Here is a 17,657-nt window from a genome sequence, read left to right as displayed (position 1 = left end):
AGCACTCTCCAATGCATAATCAGATACAGAACAAAAAGTTCTTGCCGCAAGCATTTTAAGACTTCATATGTTTTATGTTCTCTACCAATTGGGTTTGAACGTGATTCGGTGCACATTTAACCAATGCATTCTCTACGGATTCTGTACTAAACAGAAGTTCCAAACCCAAAAAGAATAATGGAAAAGGCGTACTTAGTGTTACTACGTTGGTGTGAGAGAAGAAAACAATAGAGATGTTTTCAATGTGAACTAAGCTGTGGACTCAAAATTTCTTTAAATAACTAATAAATTAGAGACTAATATTGTCATTACAGGCAGCGGCTGTCAGCTGGGTTAAACATGTGGAGAAGAAACATTTTCATTGCGTTTCCTCTGTTCTTCTCTCTTAGCTGCTGTTGCAGAAACATAATAAGCGACAGTACAGAGCCCATGAAAGAAACACACAATCCCACCTGCCAAGAATAGGCCACGGCTTGATATCTCGCAAGAGTTCTTCCAGTTGGAATTGTCCACCGTCCCCGCCATCAACATTGAGAACCCAATAGCCAATGTAATCCTAATTTTTCACCCAAAATCACCTCCATCAATTTTGGGTTTTATTTCAAAGATCACTCAAGATTACTTAAAACTGAATTGAATTACTCAGCAGGCTTAAACTAGAAAAAAACTATTTTTCGCTAAATCTGAAATGACAATGCTCGAAAGGCTACGAGAGGATTGATTGAGTTGAGTGTTGCAGAAACTTACCATGAGAGAATCATGAAGTGCAATCCCAATCGCTTGTTAGCAGATGATTCTTGAAAATGTTGCTTAGACCGAATGCAAATGCACCTACCAAGTACTTTAGCAATGGCATGAGCAAGGCCAAGCAGAATTGTACCGGCCAGTCCCTGGCTAAAAGCATCATCTCTCGGCTTTCTGCTGCATTCATACACCCATACGCTCACCGATTGTAGTACCACCTGGAAGAGGAAATCTGTCGAACAGTTAATATGCATATTAAGATAAGCGTATTCAGCAAGCCATAGATGACGATTTCTTTACACTTTACTTCAGCAATACCCGATTCTGAGCCTTTTCCGCTCGAATTCCAAGTATCCCAGCAACAGCGTCCATTACCATGACCAAGATACAGACCAGAAAGCCATAGTTTTGCGCCATTTCTGCTGCAGATTCAGAGCTCTCCCCAAGATTTGGAATTGAGAGAAAAAGGTTTGGGAGCTCTGAATTGGAGGGAGGGAAGATGGGATAAAGGAAAACCAGGCTTGCAACATTACATACATATATGAAAGGAATCATCTACCATGACGAATTTTACAGGAAAGCTTCTTTCCTTTCTACAGTTCTCCTTATTCGTTCTTTTTATTTTGATGCAGATGCTTTTCATGGTCGTCAAGAAACGCAGAGAATCCGAGGAAATTTTCAAACGTTTCCGGATTCTTTTAAATCGGCGGCGCCAGATTGTAACCGTAAGCATCTTCTTCTTTTCATGTCCTGAAAAACCAGAGCTCCGAAAAGAAATCCGAGAGAAATCAGAAATCAGAAAATGTAAAATTTATGACTGACTTCATTTAAATAAGTTAAGAATTAATTATACTTTACGTGATTAGATTAATTCAATTAAATAATTGATATAATTATTTTAAAATTTTCTTAGTACAAATAATTATTTGAAGTTTAAGAATTTGAATAAGTTTTCCTTAAAAAAAAAAAAGAATTTGAATAAGTGGATTTAAATTATGAACGTTTTTTTCAATTCAATAAATAATAGTGAAGGATCCCATCTTCAAGAAATGATTTCGTATATTTTTGTTAAATAAAATAATGAGTGTATTATTTATTAAATTTTGTAAAATTCCAAATTATTATAAAATTCAAATATCTAGCAAATTAATACTACTTTAAAAAAGTAGAGGCTAAATCGAGCAAGACTTAATATATATATTCAATTTAGAGGTTCAAATCTCCCATTCATAATATTTAACATAAGGATGCTTTTTTTTATTATTCAAACAAAATTTGAAAATTTTAATTATTGTTTGGTGTTTTTGTTATATTTATTTTTATATATTATATATTGAAAATTTTATTTTTATCTTATATTTCTATTATAAAATTGGTTAGGGAATAATTATTTAACGATAACTCAAGACACGTGTGAAGTTGGACGATGGAGGGGCAGTAAAGGAAAAGAAGAAAATATTTCTAGAAAGAACTCAAAGTTCCTGAAACATTCCAGTCGGGAGCCAGATGGAAAAAGTCTAAAAATGTCCGAATTTTTCAGAGGGAAGCTGCGAAGCGGCAATCAGTACTCGAAGGGTGGAATTCTCCGAGTCTTTGATTCTGATTCAGCCTCCATTGATCACTGCATTGGAGAACATGTCAGCTTATTGGTGGAAAAGCTTCGACGAGGACGAAGATCGACCAGAGAAGCCTCGGCGATTTGGAGTAACCGAGATGAGAGGCCCCCATTACACTCTCTCCAGCCAAAATGTTATTCAGGTTGGTACCTTCTTTTTCATTTCCTATCATTCCACGCTTTAGGGTTGGACTTAAACTCGAACGAACAAAGATTTTAGCATCGATATGTCAATTTGTGTTATGGGTTTTCGATAGGCGGTTCTGAAATGATTTCGACATATTGATCGACGTGTTTTGTAATATGATTGCGGCAATTGGTGTTCTGCAGGACATTTTTGAGTCCATGGGTCAATTCGTCGATGGGATAAAGTTCTCCGGCGGTTCCCACAGCCTGTTGTCGAGGGATTTTGTTAAAAAGGTGACTGAAATGGCTCATAAACACGACATCTATGTCAGTACAGGTGACTGGGCGGAGCACTTGCTTCGCAAAGGTCCATCGGGTTTCAATGAGTATGTGGAGGTGAGAATAAGAGGAATGCCATAATCATGTCGTTTTTATTCTATGATAGAAGCTGGAGTGATAAGTAGGAGTATGATGTCTCTAGGAATGTAAGCTCTTGGGATTTGACACTGTCGAGCTCAATGTGGGATCGCTTGAAGTTCCTGAAGAAACTATTCTGCGATACGTGCGTTTGATAAAGAACGGTGGCCTTAGGGCTAAGCCTCAATTTGCAGTGAAGTTCAATAAGTCTGACATCCCCATCAGTGGCAATCCAGCATTTGGAGCTTATATTGTTCCAAGACCTCGATCTTCTGGTATGCTCTAGGACTAATTGTTGGATTTCAAAAAACCGGTCGGGTAAACATCTTGATTTTTCTAAATTTGTCATTTGCAAGATGATCACTCCAATGCAAAACATACTTAAAAAAGAAAATACATTGAACACAACGAGACCTACACATTCACCTATTCAATCTTCAAAATTTTGGCTGTAAAAGTAAGTTTAATCACCTAATGGCATGAAAAAATGATTAGCCATCTTGTCTTTCTTTTGTGGCCTGCCCTGTTGTGCAATCTGCACTTCTAGTTTCATTAGGTGAGTTTGATAATGATGACTTACAAAGAAGGGCTTCCAATTGTTTTTCATGGTTTTCATCAAGTTGTCTCTGATCCTACTGCATTACTACTGATATGGTGATTCTATCTATGCTTTCAATTTATTACGGATGGAACTGAGGTTCAAAACTATTGCTCTAGTTGTATTGTTCTTTTACATTCAATCATAAAATTGACTCCGGATCATAACCTTAAATATATTGATAATGAATACGAAGAATGTCAAATCCATGGTCTTGTTTTGATTACTGAAATTGAAAATAGAGGTGAACACGGTGCCATAGATGCAATGAAGATCACTTGCTTAAAACATAGTCTCTTTGTTGATGTTGATAGACTCTCTGAACCTCAAAAGGTAGTTCAACTAGTTTAACTTTCACTGAAAACGAATGATCTCTATGGTTATTACTTGTAAACATTGAGCTCTTTATCACTATAACTTGCAGAACTTGTAGAAGATGTTGATCTTTTGATCAGAAAGGCTGAGAGATGCCTAGAAGCTGGGGCGGACATGATAATGATTGATGCAGATGATGTCAGTAAACACGCCGAGACTCTCCGAGCAGACATCATTGCCAAGATCATCGGACGTCTTGGTCTAGAGAAAACAATGTTTGAAGCATCGAATCCCAGAACCTCGGAGTGGTTTATCAAACAATACGGCCCGAAGGTACAAAAAAATTATCTTCCTACCGTTGCATTTGGTATCCTTTAATCAATGAGTGACAACGGATTCTTGTATGCTCTGTATTTAGGTGAATCTCTTTGTGGATCACTCTCAAGTCATGGATCTGGAGTGCCTCCGGGGCCGCAACCTGGGTAAAAATCACTCTTCTATTCTTGGTTCCTCCTACTTTCAGATTTAAAGCTGCTGTTTCAACTCCACAGATTTGTGTTGGGTTCTGTATGTCAACTTCAACACTGTTGCAGTGTGTTTTGATGCTCTTGACTGCAATGCATCTTTTTATTTTATTTTATTTTTGGATTCAGAACTCTAAACTGTACTTCGCTTTTCTTTAATAAATGAAAGGGCTCCACTGGTTGTATAAAATGACATATTGGAATGATGTTACCATTTTAATACTTAATTTCAATAAAATTATAGATCACCATTTGATTGAAATTGTGTGTGGATATTCTTGGAAAAAGAAGCTGGGATAATAAGAAAATATTTTTAAATAAGTGCGCTTGGAGGTATTTCTTCGCAATCCCCATATAGTTTATATTTGTTCATAGATGGGGAACATAGGACTCGTTTCATAAATGTTCCAGTTTATCGTTTATATTTTTTCATTTTTAATAAAGAAAAATAGAATTACATGACCCTAACATTTATAGATTTAATAAGGATAGAATTATATTTTTATTTATGTTTTGGCATAAATTCGAAACGGGAGTAAAAAGCAAAAACAAGTTGTTTCCAAAATTTCTATACCTCCAAGAAATATATATATATAATTGTCCAATGCTTAGATTTCTTAATAAAATTGAACGAGAAAAAAAAACAGTAACGTTATCAAATAGGTTCATAACTATTAACATTCGTTTTTGGTTGGCTCAAACCCTCCAAGTTTAGCTGTATTATTATTCTTATTGTTATTATTATCTTTTTACCTTTCAATATAAGCAATGTTATGATATATATTCACATTTTTTCAACTATTTAACCCATTAAACCGCTACAACCATTTCTGTTATTTATAACTATTATCATAGATGTCTGGTAAGCTTTATTAAAATGGAAGATAACATAATGATAATTTTAATATTATAAGAACTCAACCCTACTCCAAGACTAATACTATAATTTGACTTAAAAAGAAAGCTAAGTTAATTACCCCGACACGTATACTCATTTTTTAAAAGTATATCAATAACTTAATACCCATTCAAAAAAGAAATAGAACTCAATAGTTTTTTCTAATGCAACAGATATGGGTATAGAGATTTAAACTTTCGATCTTGATAGGAGTTATAATATATCTTTATTGCCAATTCGAGACGTCTAACTCAATAATTTAACTCATAGTTGGTAACGAGAATGAATTTTCATAAACTAACTTGATAGGCTTTATTGTAATTACATTTATACCCTTGAATTTGAATTTGAATATAACGAAATGGAGAATTCTGAAATGATTTATTTTGATGGGGCAATTTTTGTTCGAATGTTTGGGCCTTGGGCAAGAATCTGAGCCACAGAAAGTTGGGCCGTGGGGTGGGTATATAAGATAAGTGATGGGCCGATTGTAACATCGGGCGGTCCAAAAGTGAGTATGAGGCGGCGAGTCACAAGAACTTGACCAATCGTACGACAAGAGAGAGAAGAAGGCGATCCTCTCTGGTCCGCGAGCGAGCAGTCAGAAGAGAAGAAGGAAGCCCTGCCTGCAGTTCAATCACCAGAGGGATACGCAAAATTAGTGCAATAACACCCATTCATCTCTAGCGATTTGCGGGGTTTCTCTTCTCCTCTTTTCTTTCTTCTCCGTTATTTCTGCTACTTAAATCTCTGAGGACAACAGGAAGAAAACGAGAAGAAATTAGGGTTCGATTCGGAACCATGTCGAAGAAGAAAGTGAGTGGCAATACTATGACGCTCAAGGACTTCCACGGCGGCTCTATCCCCACTGATCTTCCTCTTCCATCTGCTCCTGGGGTGTATGTCTCCATCAACCTCCAAATTTATTTTTGTTTCATCGGTTTTCAACCCGTTATTACTTTTTATTTTTTATTTTATTTTTTATGCAGAGCTGGTAATCATTCGATTTTGTGGTATAGACTGTGTTTTTACTTTTCTATGCGAATTTGATTTGAAGAGCTAGATCCGAGTTATATAACCTCCTTGATCCCCCTGTTCATGCAATAATTTACCACGTTTTTTTCGATTTATTGATGCGAAACTAGATCTGCATGTGCAATTGGCTAATTTATTTATTTTCTTCTCTTTTTTGAAGAACGGTTAGACCTTCAGATCGGACTAGTTTCGATCGCCCTACATCGTGGGGGAACCCCATGAACAGGTCGGACCACCGGTCCAGGCCGCATTCATCTCCGGCAACCAGGCATTTTGATGACAAAACTCCATTTCTCGCTCCTGCTGCACACATTGGCCGGAATTTCGACGAGGATGAAAGGAAACCCCTTGGCGGTATAACTCCCCCACGTCGAACCATCAGTGATGAAAGCATTAGGGTCCTGCCGAGCCGTACAGAGCTGAAGCCTGAATATGAACCAAGTGGGAGGCAGAGGTTGGCTCCGATGTCGCAGTTTCCAACTCCTGCTGCGGTAAATTCATACGCAGGGAGAGTCGGTGAGGGGCTCCACTCAGGGGTTACTTCTCAGAATTCAGGTGGAGGCAGCGGGATGGTTTATTCTGGGGTTCATCCAAATGCGTGGCAAGCAAGGAAGGAGGTGGTTTCCGGGGTTAACGAACATTCACATTCTACGTGGGATGGACCGAGTGCTGTCTCAAAACTTGCTCATGCTAGTGCGCTTGAAAAGGTATCTTCAGGGAGGTGGCAGTCAAAACAGTCCGTCCATTATCAAACTGATGTGATCGCTGTCGCATCTTCTGAACCAGATGTTAGAATGCAGTCAAAGGGTTATGGTGGTTCCTTTGACAGGGTGGATGCATCGTATGGTAGGGATTATCGCGACGCTTCATTAGCTAAGCTTGCAGATAGAGAACTTGGCATAGATGATGGAACTGAGGTACATAGACAAGATTTATCTGAGCACGATAGGGTTGTAATCCCGAAATATCACGTAAAAGAGAGATCTTTAAAAGTGGATGCTGCTACAATTCAGAATTCTGGTCCTAATCAAATGGCTGGTGGACGTGGATCTGATTTGCATCATCCCGTGAGTTCATTAGTATCAGAACGACCAAAGTTGAAATTACTTCCAAGAACAAAGCCATTGGCAGGTTCGGAGCCCAACATTGTGGATCATACGCAGGTACTAACAATTCATTTATGATTCCATTCAGTTTCCTTCAGATTTTACAGTTCATTGTCTGATCCTTGTTATACGGTTGAATATTGGAATACCAGATGATTCCCGATGCTGTTTCTGCTGAAAATGTGAATGAAATGTATGGAAATTCAAATTCTGTGAAACCTAGTTCAGCTGGCTCTGAGAGCGGGAAGGATGGAATTGAGCGTCCAAAATTGAATTTGAAGCCCCGGTCACAACCCGTCGAACATTCAGAAGGAAATACTCGGAGAGACAGGTTGGTAACACGAACTGCAATTTTTTACGATGTTCTACTTTATTTGCGACTTCTACATCCTATTCATTTTAAAGATGAATATTGATGAAATAACAGGAAATTATTAGTTCAGTTTTATTTTTGCGTACATCTCATAGTCTTTTGCTGCTGTCTGGACACCCCGGTAAATAATACAAACAAGCCAAATATATGAAATGCAAAAGTTATCTTTTTTCTTTCATAATAATTGTTATTGTTTGTTTCATGAGTTTTTGTGGAATCTTTATGCTGAAAAACCCCATTTCCCAATTTGGCTTTTCATTTTTATATATGCATTTCCCAATTTCATTGATGTGTGAAGACACATCTTATCTGGAAAACTTAAATATATCAATTAGCTTGCTAGTTTATGCATATTGGCACAAGTGAGAATATACAATTTTAATTTTCTCATGTTTGGATAATGGTTTACAACTTTATGAATCAAGGATTTGGATAAAAAAGGTCATATTAAGTGTATTCCTCGGTGCTATACAGTGGATCTGTGAGTCATCTTCTGTTTTGTTATCATTGAAATCTTTTAACCCCATTTTAATTGTTGAACGTGATGGTAATACTACCTTCATAGTATAAAACAGAAGGTAAAATTTTCAAATTCTGTGGGCCCCTTACCTGGTTTATTTATCTGTGATATTTCTAGTTTGGGCAACAAAGCATAATGGGGCTATCAAGTTGGAGAAGATTGGCACCTACTAAATGAAATGAGTATACTTGAATAAAATGTTTGAAATTCGACCTCTTGTTATATTCTTGAGGTCATAGAACTTTCATTTAGGATCTCCTTTCTTCACTCAATTCTTAATTGATCCTGACCTGGGATTTCCCTGATAGAGAATAAACATAATCTGCGAGCCAAACGCCCGTTATATGTTTCTGTGGACTTCCTGTAAAACTGAAGTAGTAAACAAGTTGTGAACACTTTTTTTTTTTTTTTGCTTAGCCAGTGGCTTCACTTCTGAATGGTACATTTGAATATTAAATATGTAAACTATCCAATCCAGAAAAACTAGCTCGCGTAATATCCAACTGTTGGTATGGACCAGAACACTTAATGTTCCTGCACTTGCCTAGAGGGGAATAGTTTATCTTTTTTATGTGTTCATTGTCTGCTTCCCCTTTTCCAAACTTTTGGTGTAAATTGGGTTTTGTGTTAAAATAAATATTGGGGGATTCTTTTGGTGGTACTTACGTTGCTTATAGAAGGTATGTGTGTACCTTATGCAGGATTGCTGTGTTTGGTGGTGCTCGCCCTCGGGAACAGGTGAGTTAAAACTCTAGTTTTTGTGTGTCAACTACTTGTCATTCTGACGGTTCGGTGCTGTTATTGATTTAAATTTTTCCTTCTTTTGTTTCTCAACTACAGCAGTCCAATTAATTACTAAACTAGTCTAGTGTCCCGTTCTTTGTAGGCCTTCAAATAAATAGTTTTACCGACGCCCCCCTCTTTATTTGCCAATTCTAATTGCCATATCTTCCTGTTAAATGATAAGATTTACCCTTTCCTCAGGTTCTGAAGGAACGAGGGCTTGAAAATACCACAATTAACAACCACGACCTTGTCCAAAATTCCGAAAGGTATTGAACCTGTCTTTGAATTTATTATTCATTTCTCTCCCCTCTGTCCTTCCCTTTGCCCCCTCTCTCTCCCACGCAACCCCACCCCCTTCCACCAAAAAAAAAAAAGGAAAAAAAAAAAGGAGTGAAAGCTCTTCATTGTTATCGTATATGAAAAATAACTGTTTTTGCTTTATTTTTTGTTGTTGGAAGGATTGACGAAAATTTTTCAAGGACCGAAAGGGTTCAAGGACCCCCTGTTCCTGTGCATCAGACTGGGAAAACGGAGAATCCACCTTTTGATCGAAGGATTAGTAAGGAAGGTGAGAGGAAGGATACCAGGGCAGATCCAGAGATGCAAAGGAGGAATTTACGTGAAAACCGAAGGAAGAACAGAGGAGAAACTGAAAGACAACAGCAGGTCGAGCGGCCACCTTCACCAGAGACTTGGCGCAAGCCTGCCGAGCAGCCGAAAGCTGCCTCCTCAAATGGTGGTGGCATGCGATATGGGAAAGTTGCTTCAGCACTTGAGCTGGCTCAAGCCTTCTCTAGATCAGTTTCAGATTCGAACGTAGCCGATAGGGTTCCCAGTCAAAGAAACCTTCCTGGCCGGCCTCAGATGCCTTTTTCACGGCTAATGGGTCCGTCCTCTAGGCCTCAAATTAATGGTTATTAAGTTAGCAACCGTTCTGAGTCGGGTAATAGAAAAAGAAAAAAGAAAGGAGAAATGGGAAGGAACAAAAACAATAAGCGAAAAGAAGTTGAAACTTTTAGTTTGTTGTTTGGCATTGCTATATGGTGAAAATGATTGTATTGACATTGAGTTTCATGGCAAAGACATTCCAAGTTTAGTCGTCTCTCTCTCTCCCTTTTGAAGAATGTTTATTTCACACTACTGTAAAATGATTGTTAACAATGAATTTACTTTGCGTAAAAACAAGTTTTCTTCCTCTGTTATAATCGTATCCATGTCATAGCCAACGGTTCTTATTAACAACAAGTAAAGGTGAATTTCTCATTTACGTTAAATAACTATCATTATTATACTTGAATTCATAAATTCTACCAAAAAATACCAACTCTTTTCGACTCTGTATTCAAGCTCTCATGAGCACGAATGGTAGTGCAATCATTATATTGTAGTTATCAAAATGGCAACCGAGAAACTGAAAGCATCCTTTTGCAGCATCTTTATTCTGGCTTCCACTAAAAGGACTTGGCAATTTCAACTTTCAAGCTTGTGGGATCCATCACCCACTCAAAGGGCCTAACCACTCATGCACAAATTGGTGGCTTGAGTACCGGAAAAAGGCCGCACTAACTAATTAGGTCAATGTACATTTGCTAAGAAACGTCTCATTGGCTCTTTTCTACCAGTTCTCCTCAGCTTCTTGGGTTCTGAACTTCCAACTTTTAAGCTCTGTCTTTGGTACTAGTGTTTGACACACCCAACATTTCTCTCAGAACCTTCATGGAAGTTATAGAACCAATCTTAGTCACTCAGTTCAAGCTCGGCTGTCTTAAATCGGTCATTTAAATTTGGTTTATGTTGTAAGAAGCACCAAAAAGAACTTTAAAGTTGATCTGCCCTGAACTTTTTCTGTAAGTAGTAGCAGGAGATTCAAAGAGAACCCTTCCCACCATTTTTCTATCCACTTTCCACTTTCCACTTTCCTTGTCCTGCATGCCAACTCTTGAAGATTCCCATCGTTTCTCTCTTTCGGAATACAGACTCTTCTGAAGTTGGATGAGCTCATATGGGTTTTTATGTTTCATGTTCTTTTGAACAATGGGAGTGTGTTGTGATCTTGAAGTAGATGTCATTGGTGAAGCAACTTTTATGGTGGACAAGGTACATAAATTATAATAGTTTTTTGTGATTCCCCTCCATTTCTGTTTCCAATAAAGTAAAAAAGTAAAAGAACTTCTTCCTCAAAAGTTCTCCATGATTACTCTGAAGCTATAGTACTTATCTATGTTGAAGTATCTGTTCTCTTCTTATTCCTCTGTCATCCGTTTACCACTGTCTTACGTTGGTCTGTTTTCACCCAACAAACATTTACTGATAATTTCTAACAACAGTCTCTTGCAATTAAAATTTGCAGAGAGTCATTCTTTCTTGCTCAGGCAGGCTAAGGAAGTTAATAAGAGCAACTGCAGGTGTAACAAGGGGTCTGAAAGTTGTATTACATGGCTTTCCCGGAGGTTCGGAAGGCTTTGAACAAATTGCAAGGTTTTGCTACAATGGAGGAAGAGTTGAAATCACCCCATCCAATGTAGTCCTTCTCCACTCTGCAGCCATTTTCTTGGAGCTGGAAGGTCCTGGTGACTCTGCACAGACCCAATTAATAGCTGAAACCAAAAAATCCATCCAAGGACTGAACTTTTGGAGCTGGTCTGAGCTCCTGCTAGCCTTGAAACAATGCCAAATTTGTCTTCCAATCAGAAAGGATTCATTTTTGGTTAAAAAACTCTTGGATTCCATCATAGGCAGGCTTGGTTTTACTAGCTATGAGAGTACATGTACATCTTCTTCTACAAGCTCTAGTTTTCATTATTCCTATGATACAAGAAGCCATGACAGTTTCAGTCGAACAACTTGGTGGTTTCAAGATTTGGTTTTCTTCAACATTGACATGATCCAGAAACTAACCAAAATGATGGTTTCTCGGAATCTTGACCACAAGATAATCTGCAGGTTTCTTTTCTACTATAGAAGATCAAGATCTTGCCATTCTGAACCAGCTGAGCAGAAGAGAATCACAGAACGTGTTATTGATTTGCTCTGTTTTCATGATCACCGGAGCTTGTTTTCTGGAGAGGGCTTGTTTGGCATATATCATGCAGCTCTGAGCTTGAAGGTCAGAAGAAAATCTAAACTAAAACTAGAGATTTTGATGGGTTCACAGTTGGATCAATTGACAGTGAGCCATTTGCTTGTTCCTGCTCCATGTGGAAAGGATTATGTGTATGATGTGAATTTGGTTCTTAGGCTTTTAAAGTTCTTCTTCCAGGCTGAATCTAAAATTTGCCTTTCCCAGCTTTGTAAATTTGAGAAAGTTGCTAGATTAATGGATTCTTATTTAATGGAAGTGGCACCAGATTCACATCTTAAGCCCTCCAAGTTTTGTGCATTAGCCATGGCATTGCCACATTCAAGAAGAGAATCTCACGACAAACTTTATCTAGCAATTGATATGTACTTCCAGGTAATTTAATTTCCATTAACTTGAACGAAATGTTCAAAATTTCACAGGCAATCTAAGCCCCCTTCCAAATTTTTTGACAGGTTCATGAAGAATTATGTGAAGTTGAAAAGATCAGAATCTGTTCTGCACTGAACTACAGTAAGCTATCAGCTGAAGCTTTGAAGCATTTGGCACAAAACCCAAAATTTCATTGTAGAAGAGCAGCCAAATCTCTGTTTTCCAAGCAATACAGCTCCACATCCATAGACTTGTTCTGTCACTCAATGATCAATAAAGTTCTAAGAGACTCTCCTTCTGCCTGCTCCGCTAATGGAAATGCAGGCAAGAGAAGATCTGAAAGCCATCAATCCAAAGGCCATAATAGTGGAAGAGAAGGATCAAAATGTGTGTTCTGATACAAAGCATCCCTTAGATCAATTAATTTGTAAGTTGTGACATATGAGGGAGATAGAAGAATTCAAATTATTCTCATTAATTTATTATAGCCAGGAGAAATATGTAAGGATTTTATTATGTTTTGGAAATAAAGGGTTGCCTTGATTTTCAACAATTGTAGAAGCTCGTGCCATTGCAGCACAAAACAAGGCATAGGACCAAGTAATATGAGATTAACCATTTAAGTATGCGATTAGTGTAAGTGAATTAATATTATGTATCCAACATCCTCGAAATGACCACTTTCCATTGCATTCTTTTGGAGACATTTATACAAACATTTTGGGTGACACTGGAAATAATTAAATGTGTTTCCAACTTCCAATGTTTTGGAGGGAGTGTGCACTTACTGAATGAATAGCATCCAACCCCAACTTCCAACTTAATCACAATTAAAGTTTAGATTTATAGATTTTTACTTTGTTTTAAATTTATGATTTTAGTATTGATAAATAATGTTGCAACTTTTACCTTAAAATTGAATGTGTTGCATATAATATGTCAAGAATTTTGTTTAAAAATAGTAAAAATGAAAAACAAAATCATGTATGTCAATGAATTATTAAAGAAACGTCTAGTATGACATTGAAGACAATTTAAAGGAAAGACGATAGTCAAATTTAATCTTTGTTAAAAATTTGTGAATTTTTGAAAACTTTATTTAATCATTGATCATACAAATTTTGGAAAAATTTATTTAATCATTCATCATGTGCATTTAACATGCGGTAAATAAATGAAAGTTAAAGTAAGTATTTTGGATTTTTTCCCCTATAATTTTATTGATTCACACTTTTCATCGTCAATAATTTAAAGAATAATTTAAAGCATTCATTAGTGAGTAGATTTTTTCTACATGCAAATTCGAGTATAGCTCAAGAATTATTACGTGAGTGCTCGGGTCAATCCATTAAATTCTAAGTAAGGTGGTCACCATGGGATTTGAACTCCTCCCCTCCACATTTTCTGAATATTTTTTTGGCCCTCCAAGGAAAACCCATAAAAGTTAAGTTCTTGATAAATTAACATCAGGGAAAATAAAATATTGATTTATATTACATATTTTTTTATTAGTTCAAAAATTGAATGAGGTCCACATATATTCTTAATACATCTCTTTAAAAAACCAGTAAGAATTATGAGGTAAGGTCTCAATAGCATCCAAGTTCCATCTGCATTTTTTGAATTGATCAATTCAAAAAAATGTGATACAAGAAACGAGTTCCATGCTTGCAAATATTTTCATGAGCAAAATACACTAACTTTGGTCCTTATTTTTTTTTTTCAAAGAATCAATTTTATTTTTAATTTATTAAATATTCTCAATCAAATCATTTTTGTAAAGAATGGTTAAAGGTAAACATTTCAATAATCATTAAACTATTGTTTTAGGGTCCTAATCAATTCTGAAAGTTGATGAGATATAAGTGGATCTCATTTACCAATCTTAAAGTTGAAGGATCAGACAGAAATTTGTAGTTTAAGGAAGAATATCTACGACCTGTCTAGATGATTGAATTTTGTTCAATAAGTGTCGAAATAGGTCCCGTCGAAAAAGTTTTTTTAAAGGTTTAGTTAACCTTCAAGTCTTTTGATAATTTTTAGATTAGCTATATAATCGGGTGGTTTCAATTACTTTCTCGGAGGTGTTTATTATTTTTAAAGATCATAATCTTATTTTCAACCATTTTTAAACTTTAAAAAAAGTTCTTTTAAGGTTATTTGTAAATTCTTTGAAAAAATCAAGTAGAAATCAATAGCATTTGAAATCAATATTAATCATTCTTTTTAGAAAAATTAAATTACTTTTCATAGAGATGGAGATGGTGTGAGGAGGAGGTCTCCATTGGGCGTTCATGGGGAGGTCTATCGTGTCGAGGGTTTGCAAGGACCACCAACATCCTCTGTCTTCCACTGTTGGCGACGTCCTATGTGGTCGACCAAAAAAAAGTAATTTAGTTTTTTTTTCAAGTTAATATTAATTTCAAATGCTATTATTATACTTGATTTTTTTTTTTAAGGATTTACACATGTGAATAAATTTTTTTTAAAGGTTTAAAAAGGGACGAAAATAAGATTATTTGAAAAATAATAAAAACCTTTGGAAAGGGTAACTAAAACCAACTTATTATTGACAACTAATTTAACAATTATCTAAGACTTATAATTTTTGAAAAATATGAATTTTTGAAGGTTAACAAAATCTTTGAACAAACTTTTTCGACGTGACCTATTTTAGCACTTTTTAAAAGTTGAGTAAACCTTCACAAAATGATTTATCGAAGGTTTATTTTATACGTTTTCAAAGGTTGTGACCTTTGAAAATACTCAATTTTCTTGTCGTGGTCCATGGTGGTACCTAGTAGTTTGTGTATAGGGTGTCAGTGGCCTATCCACTGGCTGTCCATCTTGTATGAGATCATCTTTAGGAGTGATTGACCCTATTGTCGATGCACTTGGCGGTGCCGAGAGTTAGTTTCCTGACCCAATTAGTTGATCTTATGATGCGTGACATGTCCTTTCTACCTCATAATAAAAATAATACATGCTAAATTCAAAATAAGCTATGGTATAAAACAGCAGAAGGAAAAAGTAGAAGGGAGGTCTTTTGAAATCCAAGAAAACTTTCAATAAAGTTTCAAGTACTGCTCTATACAAGAAAAAGGGAAAACGAAAGGAAAATAGTCACTACTATAACTATAAGTGCGTTTGTATTGTTATATCATCCTGATGTCGACCATAAGTGTACTACTACAAATTTGATTTTAATGGTGGATCAAAACAACAGGTAGGAAACAATATATCAGACGGAAAAAAAAAACGAAAGAAACAATGTCGGATAAAGTAAAAACGTGCTAAAATAAATTATTATTATTATTTTTTTAAATCTCACAAGATAAGGAACCTAACAAAAGTTTATAATAGACATGAGATACTTCTTTCATAGTCAATTGATTTTGAGATGAAAATCATGTATATTAGTATGGTATCAAAGTTCCAAAGCTCAAACGAGTATCCGATCAAAAGATGAGATCGACCCAAAGATTAGTAAACCTAAAAAGAGGTACCATCCTAAGAGAGCATATTAAAGATTTTACATTGAAAAGATAAGAAACCAAGTAATGGTTTATAATATAAGTGAGCTACTCTTTTAGTTTAGATGGTATCCAGTAAATATTGATAAATAATTTAGAGGAAAGAAAAAAGGTTGACAGTGTGAATAGAGTAAAAATTGGAAAAATTTTGAGTACATAAAGGAGATGAAGTATTTCGTGGACCCAATTAAAAAACAAAATTATGTAACCTTAAAATCTAAAATAGACAAGTATCTATCATCGTATTATTACATGTGAGTATGGTCCTAAAGTCGGCGGAAACTCCAATTTTGAGGTATAGATGTTGGTCGGCAGTGCTGGAATGTGATTCACACGAGCATTTCTGCATGTTTTATTTTCTTTTTTCCTAGAAAATCACAGTTTTGGTCCAAATTGATTTCTATTTAGTTTTTGAAGTTTTGAAACCGACCAAGTTCTTAAGTTTGGATTTTGTTTTTATTTAGTCTCTGATATAAAATTAATAATTCAGGTAAGTATGGTAACTACTATTTTTCCTTTAAATTAACTAATAATCAACTCAAAGTGAGAGACTAATAGAAATCAAATTATACCTCAAAGATTATACATGTATATAGCGGAAGTTAAAATCTCAAAACTCTAGGTAAGAAAATATCATTACTTCTAAATTTTAGGACCGAAGAGTGAATAAATTGAAATTTGATATACATAGACTCAAAGTATTTGATCGAAAATTTAGGCAAGTTGATACATTCTTGTTTATTGTTTTTTATTTTAATCTTTTTGCAAAATATAAATATTTGTCAACTAATTTTTTTTATTATTTCTCAATTTTAAGAAATATTTTCAAAATTGTTTAGAAATTTTAAAAACAACGAAATAATATTTTTTTTTTCTGTTTCCAATTTTTTCCAAAACATAAATAAAAATATTATTTTATTCAGGGTTGTAAACGTTCGGCTCGATTCAATGGCCAAACTCAAATCGAACAAGAAAAATAACGAAGGAATTAAGGAAATTGAGCCGACCGCTACAAACTATATTAAACCGGTTTCATCGATTCAGCGTGGCTGTTAAACCGTGTGCGTGCGCAGATACTTTGGAGCGATTGTTCAGGTCGGGTTGCGGGTCTAGATGCTTTTTTTTTTTTTTTTATCCTTTCCGTTTTGTTTTTATTTTTCTCTACCTTATCTTATTCGTTTAGTATTTTAAAAGTGAAAATAAAACATTCAACATTAATATTAAATGAAATCTAATGAAATTTAACCGTAGCCAATGGTTGATTTTCTTAAAACTATTAGGAGACACTAATAATAATGTTTTTCCAATAATATTTTAGAACTATAATTAAATTGACATCAGTCAATTCAGTAAATACTCAACACATCAAATAAATAACAACAAAATATAGATGATGATATAATAACATATTGTTAAAAAAATCATAAATTAAAGTCAATTATCAAGTATCAGCAACAAAATGAAAGTCAAAGACTAAAAGTCAACAATAAAATCAGCAAAGTCACGGCTCACAAGTTACAACACAATATACTATAAAGTTTCAATAAAATCTATAAGTATTAAGTCAACTATATAGTAGAATCATTCTTGTCCATGAGGTAGGCTGCTTCCTCTAT

At 35.4% G+C, this 17,657-nt stretch overlaps 4 protein-coding genes across 6 annotated transcripts; 3 read left to right on the top strand and 1 right to left on the bottom strand.

Annotated features, from left to right (window-relative positions):
- Window positions 1-313: 313 nt before the first annotated feature.
- Window positions 314-1,299, bottom strand: LOC111010766 (protein DESIGUAL 2). The gene is made up of 3 exons (XM_022284301.2): window positions 1,063-1,299; window positions 748-962; window positions 314-556 (listed from the first exon to the last, which is right to left on the bottom strand). Exons 1-3 carry the CDS (start codon window positions 1,297-1,299, stop codon window positions 334-336), a joined length of 675 nt encoding a protein of 224 aa, XP_022139993.1. The 3' UTR covers window positions 314-333.
- HSA32 (Aldolase-type TIM barrel family protein) lies at window positions 1,286-4,529 on the top strand. Of its 2 annotated transcripts, none has more exons than XM_088121688.1 (6): window positions 1,286-1,469; window positions 2,285-2,502; window positions 2,690-2,881; window positions 2,967-3,177; window positions 3,925-4,148; window positions 4,234-4,529. In XM_088121688.1, the coding sequence occupies exons 1-6, from the start codon at window positions 1,286-1,288 to the stop codon at window positions 4,342-4,344; spliced, it is 1,140 nt and encodes a 379-aa protein (XP_087977814.1). In that variant the 3' UTR covers window positions 4,345-4,529. The 2 variants fall into 2 exon arrangements, with proteins under 2 accessions (XP_087977814.1, XP_022139990.1); XM_022284298.2 differs by having other exon boundaries at window positions 1,330-1,469; window positions 2,125-2,502.
- Window positions 4,530-5,745: 1,216 nt separating this feature from the next.
- Window positions 5,746-10,159, top strand: LOC111010715 (eukaryotic translation initiation factor-like protein). 2 transcript variants are annotated; one of them, XM_022284226.2, is made up of 6 exons: window positions 5,746-6,136; window positions 6,442-7,435; window positions 7,531-7,709; window positions 8,973-9,009; window positions 9,256-9,323; window positions 9,516-10,159. In XM_022284226.2, the coding sequence occupies exons 1-6, from the start codon at window positions 6,039-6,041 to the stop codon at window positions 9,976-9,978; spliced, it is 1,839 nt and encodes a 612-aa protein (XP_022139918.1). In that variant the 5' UTR covers window positions 5,746-6,038; the 3' UTR covers window positions 9,979-10,159. The 2 variants fall into 2 exon arrangements, with proteins under 2 accessions (XP_022139918.1, XP_022139917.1); XM_022284225.2 differs by having other exon boundaries at window positions 5,748-6,136; window positions 6,433-7,435.
- A 454-nt stretch (window positions 10,160-10,613) lies between these two features.
- On the top strand, window positions 10,614-13,300 carry LOC111010716 (BTB/POZ domain-containing protein At3g22104). The gene is made up of 3 exons (XM_022284227.2): window positions 10,614-11,154; window positions 11,408-12,511; window positions 12,592-13,300. The coding sequence occupies exons 1-3, from the start codon at window positions 11,092-11,094 to the stop codon at window positions 12,904-12,906; spliced, it is 1,482 nt and encodes a 493-aa protein (XP_022139919.1). The 5' UTR covers window positions 10,614-11,091; the 3' UTR covers window positions 12,907-13,300.
- Window positions 13,301-17,657: the final 4,357 nt, after the last annotated feature.

This window comes from Momordica charantia, assembly GCF_013281855.1.
Source record: "Momordica charantia cultivar OHB3-1 chromosome 3 unlocalized genomic scaffold, Mcharantia_2.0 BLBB01000003.1, whole genome shotgun sequence".
Classification (NCBI taxonomy): domain Eukaryota; kingdom Viridiplantae; phylum Streptophyta; class Magnoliopsida; order Cucurbitales; family Cucurbitaceae; genus Momordica; species Momordica charantia.
This window is presented reverse-complemented; position numbering and strand designations above follow the sequence as displayed.